The 18,115-nt window shown below is 41.1% G+C and overlaps 1 protein-coding gene across 2 annotated transcripts in view; it reads left to right on the top strand.

Moving 5' to 3' along the window:
• Positions 1–461: 461 nt before the first annotated feature.
• slc1a7b (solute carrier family 1 member 7b) overlaps positions 462–18,115 on the top strand; it is a 54,396-nt gene continuing 36,742 nt past the window's right edge. Inside the window, exons 1-2 of one of the 2 annotated variants that reach the window (XM_080474173.1) lie at positions 462–517; positions 685–899. In XM_080474173.1, the coding sequence (XP_080330299.1) occupies positions 759–899 (141 nt within the window). In that variant the 5' untranslated portion in view covers positions 462–517; positions 685–758. Of the gene's footprint in view, positions 900–18,115 lie in introns of both variants that reach the window. The other variant, XM_080474172.1, reaches the window with a different exon arrangement.

Here is an 18,115-nt window from a genome sequence, read left to right as displayed (position 1 = left end):
TTCTTAGCGTTGACACGAATAAAATAACTTTATTTACTTTAAAATGAGCCGACATCACCCAAACCAGGTGTTTTTAACCACGATGAAGATCACATGTATCCGACCTTTTGTCGAGTGTCCTGCTGATTCAACCCGCTGGTAGTTTGAAGATCAGCTGCTGAACCACTTTGTGGCGGGTTCCCGTGGTGACGCTGGCCTCAGAAGGCCCTGCAGGCCACTCCGCTAACCTCTGGCAAATTGTTCATGGATCTTTAATCCAGCTTCAGAACTGTTTAATACAGTTGCGCTCTAACAGGATTGGCGACGCGAGCCCCCCGGGACACGGCCGCCAGCTGTTCCCTCCCCCTGGTGGCGGTCAGCACAAACAGGGCCAGGCATGGGCGGAGCAGGGTGGGGGTGAGGGGGTGGGTGGGCGGGAGGGGGGTTGGGAGGGGACGCCTGGAAAGTGAGAGGATCCTCTTAGCTTAGTGCAGATAGCTGCAGCGGGAGGACGAGAGGGGATGCTCTGAACCCAAAGGTGCTTTCCATTAAACATCTCTGCGGATTGATTATTTCACATCAGCCGTTTATTTATTTTTTCTTCTTCATTGATTATTCCTTCTTCTTCTTTTTTTTTTTTTTCTTTTTTTTTTTTTGCTTCCTGGTTTTATTTTCTCTGCTTTCGTCGCCACACCCGGATTGTAGGTCTTGTATTTAATCTACTGGGTGGCCACATTTATGGGCTGCTGACTGGAAGGAGGCGTGACGGGTGACTCACGATGGCCGTGGCTCTGGACGCGGTGTGGCTGAGGGTGAAGAACGTGTGCAAACAGAATGGGCTCCTCATCATGTCGGTGCTGGCCGTGGTCATCGGGTGTCTTCTGGGATTCTTCCTGAGGACGCGACGCCTCACGGAGCAGGTCAGTCTCGTCCTCGCCTTCCTCGGTTTGACATCCCAGTGTCTCGGACAGTACTGCATAAAGGAATAAAATAAACAAAAACCCCTCCTCCTTACAAAAATGATCACTGAATCCAAATATTTCATCTCTTTCTCATAACTTGGGCCCTACTTTCCTCGGCGTCATCAAACAATGAAAGCCCAGCAACATGAATATGAGGCCATGGTGCTGATCTGAAAGTTTCTGAATCCGAGAGAAGAAACAACACATTCCCAAGTCTCTGCAAAACCTCCAGCTCAAACTGTTTGAAGGTATAAAGGAATGTTTTACAGGACGTTCGCCTTCACGCATCGAGTGTGAAACTCGCACAGTTTGACTCTAAACTCACGCGGTCCCACGCCTTCACACCAGGCTGCAGTTATTCCAGAACACATCAAAATGTCTCGATCAGTAATAGGCTATTGAAGCAAGCGTCATTCATCATTTTGTATTAAGCATTCATGTCGTGGTCAGTCACTATTTATCGTCCACAGCTGCCTTTTTGATTACGCAGCCTATTTTATTCAGAATTTATCCTTATTTTTGTTTGCTTTATTATGTTTACTGTTGACCTATACATCGAAAATGCTGTTTTATCAGGCTCTGCCACTTATCAAATTGGATTTTATCTCAAATATTATAACAAAGAAGATATGCTAAGAGAAAAAAAATCAATTTATACAATTTCTTCTTCTTTCGCATTAAATAACTTCTCATCCTGTGTTGAGCCGTACACATGCCTCGGGTAAATCCTGTTTCCTCATCTCTCCGATATGCTGCCATCCTCTTAAATGATGAACCAGCCATCTCTGCTCAGCTGAGTGTAATCTGGGTGGTTTTATATGTACGGCACAATATGTGTGCGTGTGTCCTATCAAGCCTGCTTTACAATCGCTGACAATGGTAAACTTACACACAAAATCACGGTGCAACAACAAATCATGCAACATAAAAACTTAAATCTTATACAGGAATGTCAGAAACATAAAATTAATGAATGTACATCTTGAATAAGTCAACTATTTAATATAATGTAATATAAAAAAACCAACAAACATTAAAAACCCTCTGAAGCTGCAGCTGCATCTCGGTGCTTCCAGCAATAGAATTAGTGCAGGAAATTCACTCTTCTAAGCCCCGACCTCCTGAGTATAAGGCTAACATCTCAAAGCAGGTCAGGCAAGTAAACAAGCATATAATCCCTTTACTGACGCATGCCTCCAGATTTTCTGGATGGGAAATTGTTGACATTTATAAACTAGAAATATACTAAGAAATAATATATCTTCAGAATCTCTGACTGGATTTTTGTGTGTCTTTAACCATTTCTAACTCTTTTTTTTTATTTATTTCATACCAGCCAAGGAATCATTTGATTCTATATGTTTCCCTTGATTCTCCTGGATTTATGGAGTATTGTGGTGTTTTCTCTTTACCTACATGAATATCCGACTCAGAGCTCGGAGTTGTCAAATGTTAGCTGTCGGTCATCAATGCAGCACCGTCTTCAGTAGATAGCCCGTCTGTATTCATCTGAATGACGATTTGTCTAAATGTTGAGCTATTGACCTGAAAGTTGAGCCAATGCACCAAATGTTGAAGTATTAGTCTAAATATTTGACTATTTGTCTTAATGTTTGACAGTTGATCAGATTCTTGGAGTTTTGGACTCGATCAAATAGTGTCTGACTATTGGACTATTGGATCAAATGTTAAATAACTGGTCTGAATGTTTGTTTGGCCACATGTTGTACTATTTGTCTGAATGTTGGACGATTGACCCGAGTGTTTAATTATTGATCTGAATGTCAGACTATTGGCCTGAATGTTGGATTATTTGTTCAAATATTGGACAATTGGTCCAAATGTTAGATTATTGGTCGGAATGTTATTTGGCCAGATATTGGACAAATGGCCAAAATGTTGGATTTGTGATCTCAATGTTGGACTGTTGATCTGAATATTGGATTTCTGGTCTGAATGTTGGACAGAATAGAATAGAATAGATACTGTCATTGTGACAGGTACAACGAGATTTAAAAGTGCTAGCCCATCTGTGCATCATAAACTCAATTAATAAAAACATCCCATTAAGAGCTGTGCATCTAAAATCCATCCATAAGACGTACAAATAAAAAGTGTTAAGAAAAAAAGAAAAAAAAAAAAAGAATATAGTATATATAAAGAAAATAGAAGCATAAAAACAAACAGATACCCATCAAACAGATTGTTGTTGCTGCATTATTCAACCTGGGGAGAATTCTTCATGAACACATGAACAATCTTGAAAGTCAGAGAGGAGAAAGTGAGTGTTGGTCTGAATGTTGGATTATTAGTCTGAGTGTTTGATTATCAGTCTGAGTGTTGGACTGAGTCCATCCTTCCAGTGGTTAAGTGGCCTTACAGTTACTCTAACTGTCACCATAACAGTGCACCAGTCTACTATCAACACACTCTATAAGATAAATATGTCCAGTAGGTGCTCCCTAACACACTCTTGTAACATTTCCACTTTTGCCTTTAAATAACAGCTTGTCGATAATCTAGATTTTCAAAGTGTTATAGGCATAAAAGTGTTATTTTTCCCATAGAATTATTCTACCTTCCAAGCAGCAAAACAAGATTATAGGTTTAAAAACATACATATTGGTAAACCTCACTCTGACATAAAAAAAAGGTAAAAATAATATTTTAATCACAACTTTCAGCATTATTCCTCAGAAGGTTTGCTTGTGGCTCAATGCTGCTTGGCAATACTTTTGGTTTGTATGTTTTCTCTGCCCACATTTTTTCTAGGTACTCCTCCGTCCTCTCACAATGCAAAGATATCTTGCCAATCGACTCTAAATTGTTTTTCTTTATGAGCCTCCTGATGGACTCGTAAATTCTGCTGTCGGGAACAACATTGCCTCAACCCGGTCCTGCCTCATAATTCTCTATCAAGATGGATTCATTCAGGACAGAAGAGTTATCTTTCAACTTCTCTCTTTTTTCCTCTCTTGAAAATCGAAGCATCATCATAATAATAACAAAAATAGAGATTCACATGAAGAAGCTGAGTCGTATCTAAAATGACGCCTGCGATTCAAGAGAGTGGAATATTACATTTATTGGAAAGTGAATCAGGACCGGGAAATCTAAAAGATAATTATAAGTAAACATCCTGGAACAAGTCAACACTATTATCTACCCTAAGTTACTACTTTTGCTCAATTTGAGTAATGTGTGCATTGACGTATATAATTTTAACAATTAGAATGGAAATCTGGTGAACCGTACCTGATACTGTCCATCCAGATATATATATTTCATTTTGAACTAGCAACGTGTTTTTCCTTGATTGACATTCTGAACAGAGTCCACTTACACTCTTGTTCCACACTTGGTTGGGGTTGAATTTTGTCTTTACTGTAACTTCATGCTTCATGCTGTTCAGAGAAAAACTGGAGGTGGTGAAGCGCGACCGGTGAACTCCGAAGAAAACTCTAATCAAAACAACAATCTTGTGTGAGCGTCACAGCTTATTGAATCAAACATTTTGTAATGTATTTTCATGGCTTCCAGCATAATTTAGAATTATTGTGGCCAAAACAAAAAAAGGGCCTGAAATCTTTCACTTTTGCTGCAATAAATTGAGAATATATCAAAGTTTCACAGTCTGAGTGAAATTATTATGGGGGGAAAAAAACGTCCTAATCTAATCTAATATTTTGAGATCTTCAGGTTAAGACATGCATCAGCAACGTCAGCAGCAGGTAGACAAGAGATCATCGTGTCAGCAGTTGGGAGATTCTTTAATATTAATAAGAATGACAGAAGTAAGACAGACTGTAAAGTATGCTCCGTCAAAATATCAAGAGGAGGAGAAAGTTAGTTCGTACGACGGTTTAACTGCTCAGTGGATCCTGGAGTGTTTTTACTCTGAGCCGTGCTACATGCTACATGCTACATGCTAAAGAGTTTCAGGCTCACACACCAGTGATGCTACATGCTACATGATTAAAGTATGACCGACACACTCATCAACAGCGAGCTCGGTCCCTCGGTCTGCAGTACACAGAACGCATACTGGAGCTTTCAAGGCTGTTAAAGACGACTCACACAACATTATTCATGCGCGGCGTACGAATAAGGCTTCATGGCATCGAATACGTTCAACTCATGACGGCACTCGGTATGGGCGAGTAGCTAAAGGTGTGTACTCTGTGTCGGTTCATGTTCAGGTCTTTTCTCAGGAAAATGTTTCTTGGTTTTTTTCAGTTTGTAAAGAAACAACACAAAGCTCGACTCACCGAGCATACGGTGTCCATCTTTAAGTCTGGGTAAAGCAAAGCATCATGGGAGTGAACCCCTGACTGGGATGATATAACTTATCCATATGAGTCTGATCACACAACCTGACCCAGGATTGATTCCAGGCCAGAAGTTTGCATGTTCCTCCTCATCGGTTTCCTCAGTCTATCCTGGTTTCCTTCAACCCTCCAAAGGCCTTTGTAGAGTCAGTTTCATTTAAGTCACACATTTTATTTTCTTTCACTCCTCCTTCTTCTTTTATCTCCCGTCATCTTTGTCTTGTTAATTTTAATTCCATATGTTACGTTTGTTCTGGAAAAAACCAAAAGAGAAAAATCAATAAAAGTTTAAGTGAGTAAACTGTGCATCCCGTGGGGAAACTCTCTCACTGGTTTATTATTGCAGTATTAGTGCCTCCATTAATCCTCCGACTTCATTAAAAATGAGGACAAACGCTCAAATTCTCGTTTTTCAGTGACAATGTGTGTCTGTGTGTGTGTGTGAGTGAGTGTTGTTGTTTTTCTGTGTGCGTGTATTTTTCATTTTTAAAAAAGGAACACCACACGCTGGGGGGGGGGGGGGGGGGGGGGGACAAAAAAACAAAAACACTTAAATTTCCACATGCGGTCGCTTCAGCAGCTTTATGGAGGAGCTCCATAAACAAAATGCAGCCCCCGACTAAAGTCATATTCTGAAATAGGATCCAAAAATAGCCTCTGCTTCCTTTTTACTCTCAAAATGGGGGGTTTGGGGGGGGGGGGGGGGGGGGATTACAATCCAATCAAACAAATGCCTTCTCTAATTGTACATCAGATAAAAAGTGAGTCATCACAAGGTACACAGGAGGCACGGACCTTTGTGTTTGCAGACAGTGTGTAGACACTCTGATCCCCTGAGGATGGAGGGCTGCAGGGGCAAGAACGGGTAATCTGTTAGAGTGTGTGTGTGTGTGTGTGTGTGTGTGTGTGTGTGTGTGTGTGTGTGTGTGTGTGTGTGTGTGTGTGTGTGAGAGAGAGCGATAAGAGTTGGAGTGCACATTGACAAAATTATGAAAAAGCCAAAAATTTTACAAAATTACAAAAAAAAACCAACAAAAAAAACCCTTGCAGCTTCTGGTTGAACTGATTTTCACAAGCTGATTCTCACTGCACGTTGAAAATGAAGCATATGACCAATTATATAGCATCGATTTCTACGTCAAAGCAACAAGTAACGCGAACAGCAAACTAACAATTGCAACAGAAGAGTTGTTATGAATCATTACATTACTGTGACAAACATTTTCACTACCAACCGCTGTATTCATGTGGACGCACACTCACAGTCGTACGTACAAACACAAAAGAGCTGCGACGCCCCGGTCACGGTTCCTCCATCAAGAGTATTTCCCCATTGAAAAGCAGCTTTGTTTATTTCACTGAACTCTTGTTCACTGGAAGAGGAGTGACTCATTAATCCCATTTTAACTCTAATCATAAGTAGAACGGGAGCTCGGTAGAGCGCTTCACTTCACGAACACCACGTGTCGCCATGGAAACCAATGGATTATAAGGTTATTTGATCCACCACACCACTCCATCCATCATTTGTCACGGTCATCTGTGTCACCCCCCCCCCCCCCCCACGACCTTTGACCCCCAACCGCTAACCAGGGTAATGACGTCACTGCATCATCAGTTCATGAATCTTTATATCACGGCAGGTTAATACTATAGGGCATCTTCCAATATCTAAGTTATGTAACTTCAATACACAGTTTGTCTCAGCAACTATACCGATAACCACTTTTACACGACAATGTTTCAGGTGACAACGCATCGTTCTCGTTTCAGAAAAATGTTGTGTTTACAGGCAACAATACGCTATAAACATTAACAACGGTAGTAGACGGGCATTCTAGTGGACAGACGACCACGTTGGATTGTTATTCCAGTGACTGTCGAAACAAAACTACTAAATCCCAGGAGATTATGGACTGGGAGTCATGAGAACCCAGGAGGAAAACATTCTCTCAGGGCTTATAGAGCTTTGTTCTATGCATGCATGTGTGTGTGGTTTCATTGCAAAAACAAACAACAGCGGACACTAGGGTCCCTGCATGAAAATCACTTCCTTCATCTTTTCTGTACAAACGGACTCCGTCTTCAGAACCTAATCGTGTAAACGGGGCTTAAATGCAACCGTTTACTGTCTCTTGGTAAACAGTGATGATAAAGAACAACCTGTTAAGTTTGACACCAACATAAAGACGTATTAATGGTTCTAATAATACAGGCTAATCATTCGCAATCATTTAGGAAATCAATTCTAAAAAAAGTCAGTCTCGCGGGCCCTTTCTATCAGGGTGTCGATTTCATCAATAGGCGATGCGACTTTTCCCCAGACTGTACTTTAGCTTCTCTTACTGAGCAAGGATTTATCCAGCGACGTCTAAAGAGCACCTCTGACTCACAACATTTTGATTTCCTAAGAACGCCGGTTGACCTCAGGGAGGTCGGAGTCAATGCCGCCGCCGCGGTTCAGGATTCATGTGCGCCCGCGTCCTGCTGTTGCAGCGGCTGCTTTTAGGTGGCGCACATAAAAACACATTTTAACGGTTGTTAGGCGATTTAAATTGATGTTATTTTTTTTTCCTTTGTAAAGTCTTCTTATCGGTTGGACATTTGATTTATTTTTTTCTTCAGACACTTCACTGCATGAGGAGGTGCGTTCACAATGCACTGCATGCATGAATCGATCCCCCACCTTTGATTCACGGGGGGAGGCAATTGAGATTTCATTAGTTGATGGAAATTCGCGAGACAGAAACTGCCTTCCAATTTAAGCGGGATTTGAAAGATGTGATGCTTGGATCAATTGATGGAAGTGATTTTCCTCTCTGGAGAACAAGACTTTAATGTCTGACTGTAAATGGGTTTCACCTATTTAGCGATTTTCCACAGCTTGACCACTCTTTTATATAACTTTCCAGATTTCCTGCCTCAGAATGGAAAATGATTCATTCTGGTTTAACAGTTGAGAGATTGTTTTTTTGTTGAATATTACAGGTTATTTATTTTATTTTTTTATTGAATATTACAGGTTATTTAATTTTTTTGTGGTGCATTCTTGGAGGAGGTGTAAGTCATGAAATACTACAGGAGCTGAAAAATGTTTCTACCCCCCAAAAAATAATGTCATTTTCAAGTGAAAACGCCAAAATCGCGTACGTTTTTTTAGATGCCCGTTCACACGACAATGGTATTCGGAATCGCAGTTTTTGAAACCGGCCAAGGTGGAACTTTTTGAAAACGCTCCGACTCAGTCTCCATGTAGACGGAGGAACCATGTACATTTTCTGAAAATTGCGACTGTGCATGCTCAACACCGCGCCGTATTTACTTGTTCTTCTGCACATGCTCAGTAGATGAACCACTTCCTCCATAGTGTCATTACGCCCAGTCCATATTCAAGTCTTTCTTTTAAAATTTTATTTTTATTTATTTCACACATGCATAGTATAATGTGCAGTGAAATGATTTGAGTACTTGTTCTGCATCGAAACAAGAGTTTTTATAGGATAAAAGAATTTTAAAAAACAAAGAAAAATTGAAATTTAGAACACAAATAAAGAAAATAGAACACTATAATACAATATGAATGATAATAAAAGAAATTTAGGCACACGAGAGATAAAAGATAAATAGATAAATATAGACCATTTTTGATATTCTTCTGGGACTTGGTAGATTTATAGTTGAGTCACAGTAATAACAATCCAACTCTTATAGCGGATGGTTCTCTGTGTGCATGTGTGTGTGGTTTCACTACAAAAACAACCAACAGCACCCACTAGTGGCCCAACAGGAGAACCAAAACGAGTAAACGCAAATCCTTTTTTTGAAACGAAAACACAAAAAACGAATTTTCACTTTAAACACAAGTAGATGTCACTTATTTAGTATTGTTTCCACCACTCTGACGAAGACCATGCCAGACACATTCACCCTGTCACACACACTCACCGAGGCAGCGCCGTCCACTGGAAGCTCTTTGGACTTCCAATCTGCACTACCAACTGAACAGTCTATGTTCACGCTACACAAAATGTGACACCATGTTTGAAGTGTGATTTCTACACTGAGTTTAAAAGTGTATGAATGGAAATCTTCGACACAAATTTCCGGGGTTTTTTTTGTACGCTGCCTCACAGTTTTTTTTTGTTTGGTTTTTTTTCATACAGTTCTTCAGGCTTCAATTTCAGGGATATGTTTTGTCAGGTGCAGAAAAAGAGCAGGTAAACACTCCCGGCAGTGCAAGTTCAAAAATTACAGATTTTAGAAAATATATATTTTGGGGAAATGCTTGAAAGGTTTTTACTTAGAGGGTGCATTTCAGTGCGTCTGTGTACACACACACACACACACACACACACACACACACACACACACACACACACACACTGGGGTCTTTCTCTTTGATATATGAACATTGCAAACTTCCAACACTGGGATTGAAAAAATAGATTGTAAATTTATCTAGACAGATATATATATAGACAGTTACTTCACTTACAAATCCCCCCCCCCCCCCCCCCCCCCCCCCAACATCTCCATTTCTACATTTTCTTTAGAAATTGTCATGTCACGCTCTCGACCTATTAACGTCGCAGCACCACAACAGGACTTGCCTCCACTTCAATCACACATTTGCTGAGCTCATTACACTCTCAGGGCCACTTCACACTGGATTACCAAAGCTGGAAGTGTCTGTGTTTCTCCCTTCTCATACACACCGCAAAAAGCACAAAAGGCCATTTTAATGATTAATATTCCTTTTAATGTTGATTTCAAATATCTTGCTTTTCGTCATCACATTTCTAGTTATTCTGCAGTTTGGTGCCACTGATAAGCCGCCCCCCTGGGTACAGAAGGTAAAATTGTGCTGCAGAGTCTCCTAAGTGGTTGGATCTGAGCACCGGTGTCGCATAAACGCACCCCCAAATATGAAGATTTGAAGGAGTGTAAACAGGACTTTATAGTTGCTTTACTGTAATAGCAGTGCAACTTCATCGTCCGTTAAAGTCGAAACTGTAAAAAAGTAAAATTGTAAGATATATAGACGTGAAGAGACGTATGAAAGTATAATTCTTTCTGTGTGGCTTTCAGCACGAAGACAACTGTTATAAAGTTGAGCGGTCTTTCCTTCCATGAAACAACGCTGTGCCTCATTATGGACTCATCTTCAATCCAGACACGTTTTTATTTTGGGCTGTAGATGCTTTCGAAAACAAAAGATCAATTTTAGAAACGGAATTTTAAAAAAAATCAATAAAAAAAACCTGACCTGAGCTGGTTATGTCGATGCTGCGTTACAGATAAGCTCTCACTTTGAATCCCGCTTCCCTCGGGCTGTCTTCAGCCTGAGATGTAAGGAAAAGATGGAAGCGAGAGAAACTTCTAACTGGTATGTTTCTTAATGGAATGCTGTCATGCAGCATCTGAGTCTAATTTAGCTTCAGGACCCCCGCTGGGATTCATGGAGTAACCATCACACATATCAGTTACTGATAACGACCAGAGAAGGAACTACAACATGGACTTGGCCTGGAATAATTCAGCTTAATAACACATCCTGCCGCTGCCTGTTGGTCGCACGAGTATTTTACTTTGCGTACCCATTGAACTCCGATTCCTACTCCCTGGAGCTGTACACATCTGAGCCTCGTAAACCATGAATTTAGTGTCAACCACTTTCTTCTATATGTGCTGTGGGCAATCAGTCTTCCTCAGTGATACGCCATGATGAAAATGAGACGTTTTCACGGTTCAGTTAGAACCATCTAAATGTTGTCTAGGCTGGCAGGATCTCACAGTTCCCGCTATTCATCAGTCCATGAAGCATCATTTTCAAGAAGGAATCCGTGGTGGTGGTGCTCATGGCCGTCTGATGGAGTCCGTGTTAGTTGTTGATATACGTCTCTAAAACCTTTCTGAAGGAAATTCATCATTACACTCAGTAAAACACGTATTTACAACATTTATATTTTGTGAAAGATACCTAGGGTTTGTTGACACGTAAACTCCCGGAGATTCCCGAAGAAAGATCCTGTTTGTACACTTGAGCTGGCGAGATCTCGATTTGCACTGGAAAAATGATTAACGCTCATTTTCACAACGTTTCCGACTATTCATCTGGCTTGGAGACTCCTCTGGCTGTTTTTCAGGGTAAATCGGTCAAATGTTGATTTTTTTTCGCTGGAGCTGCCGCAACGCCATCTTTGATATCCCAGAAACCCTTGCAGCAGGTTTTCCAAGATGACATCACTTAGTAAAAACCAAAACACTGTTTGATGGCTACAAATTGCGGTTGTTTTTGTCAACATATTGACCAACTGCGGGTTGAAATCAGTGGAAATGAGTGGCGACGGTCTTGTTTTGGTGTGTTGGTTTATTCTGGGTTTAGTCCCCAAGTGCTTTACACTGTTAATCACATTCACCCATTCACCGGTTGGAGGCGAATATTAACATGACTCCAATCATTTATCATGTTGCTTTCAAGTTAGTTCTGGTTCAATGGAGCACTCTGAGTTTAGTGAAAAAGTAAATGAGCTTCTCCTCTCCGAACAAAACGCTTCCAAATAATGCTAATGCTATTTCTGACCGTCGATTCGGGCCCCGTTTACACGACAACATTTCAAGTGAAATCGCAAATTTACACGGTAATCTTTTGAAAATGATGTCCGTTTTACACGGAAATAGCAGAAACACTGAAATCAATGTAGTTTTCGTGTTTCACTAGTGGGTGCTGTTGTTTGTTTTTGTAATGAAACCACACACACATGCCTGCAGAGAACAAAAAACATTATAACACTATAAACATTAACAATGAGAGTCCATGGACATTCTAGTGGACAGACGACCAAGTTGGATTGTTATTACGGTGACTGTCAAAATAAAACTAAGTCCCTAGGGAGAGTATGGAGTCGTGACACCCTGGAGGCAAACATTGTTCTTATTGTCAATCTACTGAGCATGTGCAGAACAACTATTTACCACGACTGTAGTGTGCTCGTTCAGCAGCCTTTCCTCTGAGTCCGTGTGTTTCCAAAAAGTTGCGTTTTTTTCCCCGTTTCCATCTTGGGGAGCCGTTCACAAGCCGTTGCCGTGTAAACGCACATCCAAAACACTTCCAAAGTTGAAAATGTTTGTCGTGTAAACGAGGCCTCAGATAAGGAGCGGCTCAGTCGTTTCTTTTCCTTTTATTTGCCGTAACTGAGAAAGTAGCTTCACCGTTAAGAGAATCAGTATTTTGTTTGAGCAGTACGGTGATGCATTCAAGCTCTTTTTTTCGCGGGAGTTCTCTCCGTGGCGGCAGATTTCAGCTCTTTCAAAGGATTTTTCGGGTCACGACTCATTGCCAGTTATTTGAAAACTCTCCGTCTTCTCCTCTGTGCTCTTTGATGTCAGCTTGGACCCGCTCATCTGTTCAAAGCTTCACGTAAAACCCATTTTTGTGACACCGCAGAACACGTTTCTCTATAAAATATCTTGGTGGGGTTCAGAAAACGTCTTTCCTTCTCTGTTCAAGCGCAGGATGGCCATTAGGTAGTCTGGCCTTTCATTCTGGGCTCCATTTGTTGTTCTTTAAACAAACTGATGATGTTCTGGTTTCCTGTTTCCAGACAATATCAGCCCAGAAAGGCTGCGGGGCGTCTTTCTATCCTTGAGCTGAGGCTGAAAGCAACATTACACTTTGTTCCAGCTCGGTCTGAAGCTCTTTGTCCTGCTGCCGTGTTTACCCTGAACACACACTTCTCTCTCAGAGAGCTTCTTCCTCGATTCACATCCAGGAACACTCTGCTGACGGTGAAGCTCGGCTTGAGGAGAACGTGAGGGAAACAACACTCTCGGTGGTTCTTTCTCAACATTTACCTCCTGCGCCTGCTCGCGATCAAGAGATTAAAAAAAAGGTCAATTCTCGTCTTCTAATTAGATATGTAAAGTATACCTGGAAGCCAGAAGTTGCTTGTATCTGCAGGATTGTGCTCAGCCTTTTCAACTGCTTAAATTAATGATCACACAATAATATCTTCAATGTTGGATAACAGAGCGAGGAGCATCATCAGACAATGACACACATTATGAAACGATTCCTGGTCATAAAGAGTTATTAAAGGCTAGAAAGGCCAACAAGCGACTTCATATGAAGCTTATTTTTTTTGTTTAAAACGTCTTTGTTGAAATCCTAAGTTTGGGTTTCAAAGATTATATCACACTAAGTCTAATTCGGCCATGCTGGGAACCCCCACTTTGTTTTCAGGGCAAAAAACCCCCCACATATTTTTCATTACTTGAGACAAATAAATCAGATGACATTTTTTTAATGGAGGTTTCATGTTATTATTTGGGCTGTTACAGATAATGTGACTTGCCAAAAAAAAATCTATTCCAGTAATGGTTTTTACTGAAAACGTTTATTTGGATTGCAAATGGAAAGGTTTTGAGTTATTTTAAACATCTGAACTCATTCTGTTCTTTTTATCACAGTTTAGACGGCGTGTGATTCCCTCCACAATGTCCAGTTTATTACAGATTGAGGCCTCGTTTAAGGTTAAAGACCTTTGAAGTGACAACGCATCAGCTTTTGGGTTTTCATTCCAGAGATGCTTCATGTTTTTTCCCCGTCTGAGTGTTTTCGAAAAGTTACACCTTGGGAGCCGTTTTCAAGTTGCGCTTTCAGCGGCTCCGAACGCGTTGTCGCGTGAATGGACACCCAAAATGAAATGTAAATGCAATGAAAGGTTTGCGTTTTGACAAGGAGACGTTGTAGTGTAAACGGGGCCTGAGCGTCTGCTGGCAGAGCAAACCGATGGCGCCTTGCAAATCAAACTCCTGATCAACTAGAGCGACCTGATAACCTTGAGCGCTTCACCTCCAATTACCAGACCAATGACTGCATGTATTCCTGTCAGCTGTCTTTGGACACTGGCGTCTGTATGAATGTAAACCTGAGGTAAGTCCACCGAGATTTCCTCCTTCATGCCACACACCTCGAGCCTTGAAAGCGGCTCGTCTCCCCACTGTCCTGCACCATTGTTTGAAGCCAGCGTTTTCTTTCTTTTACGGAAAGCTGTCTTTCATATCATTTCATTTCAGACCTTGGTACAACTGCGGTTCCTCTAACCTTTCTCTGAATCCTCTAAACTGCCAAAAACTGTCTTTGCAGCACGCACACACATGTCGTCTCAGAGGTCCTGGTGCCAGAAATGCAAAACACAAAACTTTTTCCTTAAGAGGCTTCATTTTGTCCTGATGTCCGATTCCATTTGTGACATTCAAGGTGTGTGGATGCAATCGCTGCAGGAAACAGCCTTGAATGTCCAGTGCAGAAACTCTTTATTAATGTCCTGCAATGGTAATGTTACACAGAGTGAGAAGACTTTCCACATGGTTCAGTTAAAGTTACTCTACCGGGAAAAAAAAAACCCTTTAAAATATACTTCCCATAAAAGGTGTCACTTCGGCACAGAGAATGAAAGCAACACACCAAAACACGACCATCACCACTTCGGTGATGGGAATCTTCGGGCGTTTCCGTGACGCTGAGACGTCAACAAACCCGTGTATCTGTCACAAAATAGAAATGCTGGAAATACGCGTTTGTAGGAGTGGAATGACGAATTTCCTTCAGAAAGGTTTGACAACGTATTAGAGCGGTACGCCAACAACTAAAACTGGCTCCTACACTTTTTCCATTTTGTTCAACTTTAAACCCGGCCTGTTGAAGACTCTGTTCATGGAGGCAGAATCAATCTGAAGTTGGTTCCCGTAATGATAAAGCACAAGTTACCTCTGTACGAGGAAGACCTCATGTTCTGGCGACCTCCGACCTGGTGTGTGGGCTGAACCTTACAGAAACTTCTCTTTGAGACAAGTGTGATTTCAATAGCATCCAAGCAATGCCATGCTGTTGTACTTTGCGCCGTTGTACTTGATTACTTTTGACACCAATTTGTAGTGTTGTGAGCTCTGGATTCACCTGGCCTTGTCGGTGTGCTCATAACTTGCTTCTGGTTGCAGGGAAACGTGACCAGAAACTGTAAAATGTGACACTTTATTAAGTATTTTACAGTCAGGACAATCCCTGCGGGCTCGACAACTTGCCTGCTTCGACTGTGAATGTATTTGTTCGTGAATTGCTTTAACAGCTTGTTCATATTCCTGCAGAAAGAAACAGTTTTTGTCCTCCGGGATGTGATTAATACAGAAATCTGAATAGAGGTGAAACAGCCAATTAGACTTTACCTCCTTCGACGTCTCATTGGTCGAGGTTAGCATTCATAGCCGTGCACCATGACGAGCGGCGCAGCGACGGAAATAGGACGGAGTTGATTGATTGGGTTTTTATTATTTTTGTTGTTGTTATTGTTAGGTTGACAATTTTTGTAGGACTATATAACCTGACTCATTTACAGGAACGCAGATGTCACCAAATCGCAAATATGAAAACATTGAAGCGATTGTTGAATATTAGAATTCAACAGCCGACTGTGGTTTCACTGACAAATTCTCATCCAGGGACAGTCTCATTAATAAATGCCATGTAATCATCGGAGGACCTTTTTGTAGGATCTAGATTATGCTGGCACACTGAAGAATCACGTTGTTCGTCTTAATTATCATTAAACTTTTTGCAGTGATAACAACACTGCTGGACGTTTGACTGCTTTGGTACTGAGTGGCTGTTCTTTCACTAAAAACCTGGCAACCCGGGAGTAACAGCTGAACAAGTGCCACCTGAGGCACTTGTTCAGGCTTCACTGGCAGGTGCTGTTGCGGTTGCAGTCCTTCACCATGGCGTCTCCACTGATTAAATGTCACCTCGTGTCTGGCAGCTTGCATGTGCTGAAGCATGTGTCGAAATGCAACAACTGTACAGTCTATTCTTCCCTCGTCCACAAAAGCAACGTTCACACTGCAGGTCTTGATGCTCAATTCCGATTTTTTTGCTGGGATCCGACTTCTTTGTCGGATCGGTCACATTGATTTTTAAAGGCGCCCTCTATCAGATTGCCGTGTGAACGTGATCGGCCCCGACGTTTTCGAGCCCCAGAGCGCAGAAGACGCTGCTGACAGAAGTAAATATGGACGGTCAGCACCAGGGTTGCCAGATGTGACTCACTGTTTCCAGCCCAAACATTGTAAAACCCCAAACACCTCAATATAAACCAGCCCAAATCTCAGCCTGTGTAGGAATCATGTTAAAATTGTAAAACTATTATATGTAAGATTAAGAACACGCCATAAACACACAAATGCACCAAATAAAGTTGGTACCACATATGAAGGAGGCCTGGGTCTGGTATGAAATATTTGGAATTGGAGCTGTCGCCCAAAACGCGATGAAAGTTCAGCATTTTCACTGGAAGACGTCGCGTCGTCGTGTGAACGGGGCCGCAGTGAGCTGCAGTTACTCACAGCATTCATTAGTTTGATGAAGGACAACGGAGGACAAACGGTGTTTGACGGAGTAACTAAATGTACCCGATTCAATTTTAAGAGCATTTAACGACTCACACTATTTGCAAGGTAATGATCGTAACACTCCACTATAATTGTGTCAACTTTTTTATTCATATTGTGGAAAAAGAACCGGTCATTCCCTCTGAATGCAATCGAACCATCATTTAGTTGTTTACCGATCCTTGATGTGACCGCTGCATGTTGATCTCAGCTGCGTGTGTTTTGTTTTTGAATAAGTTTGATGAACTAATTGGATCATTATCAGATGAGTACCACTAACTGAGGAGAGGAAGTGCTCCACATCAGTCAATTAAAAACATGAATACTTCATTAAAAAAAATTGTTTTGTTTCTGTTTAAAATGTAATTATGGACATGTTTTTAAATGTAATTTGACAGTAAAAACTGGGATTTGTGAACATGATCTGTGTCAATACTCAGTTTTATTTATTCAACCGAAGGTAAAAAATGAAACGTTCAGTGAACACCTGAATAAAATGGCCAATACCTCAGAGAAGCCTTTTGTGTCTTGGTGTTTTTAATTGAAGAGAAATATGTATTAATATGACCAGAAGCTGTCAGATCATAACCAAAGGTTTGGGTTAGCTCTCTTTCCTATTTCCTCATCAGGGTAACAGTTTCTTTTCTCCAGCCCAGCACAGGTCTCTGACACACTCTGAACTCTTTATGTTTTCTGTTTCTGCTCTTTTATATTTCAGTTCTTCTTTATATTCTGCTGTGTATTCTTGGAAACATTTTTCTTGTTCCGTCAGTCAAATACAGTAGTAATCAAGGTTTTTTTTTTGTGGTACCATAGCAGCTTTCTGTTGTCATGCAGTGACCAGTGAATCAAAGATGGCCAAGAAAAAAAACAACAAACAAAAAGACCTGCAGATGATTTATCGTCCAGAAAATGTTGTAATCTAATCTAATCTGATAACTGTAACCGCTGCATGGCTCTGGCAGCTCATCAGAAAGTGCCTGTTAATTTAAACAGGTTTTCAAGTTTTAGTTTCACCTTCAAAAGTCCGTAATGTTCCAAACTAAAAAAGATATATTGAATGTGTTCAATCAATATGAGTTTGCTTATCGAGTCAATCCACATAAAAAAAAGACAATTTGTGAAAAAGTTGTGTATTTTCTGCCGATATCGGCGTTTGTTGTTCGCTGATAGTTCATTGTGTCAAGTGAAACCTATCAAACTGCAGCTGTCCGGTTGACAGGCCTTCGCAAACAGCTGTGTGTCACACACACACACACACACACACACACACACACACACACACACACACACACACACACACACACACACACACACACACACACACACACACACACACACACACACACACACACAGGCCCTTAATGCATGAGTGCAAGATGAGCAGAGCGGCGACAGACC

The sequence above is a fragment of the Lipophrys pholis genome, assembly GCF_963383615.2.
Source record: "Lipophrys pholis genome assembly, chromosome: 10".
NCBI classification, from domain to species: Eukaryota; Metazoa; Chordata; class Actinopteri; order Blenniiformes; family Blenniidae; genus Lipophrys; species Lipophrys pholis.
Note: the sequence above shows the minus strand (reverse complement) of the source record. Positions and strands in the feature narration are given on the sequence as shown.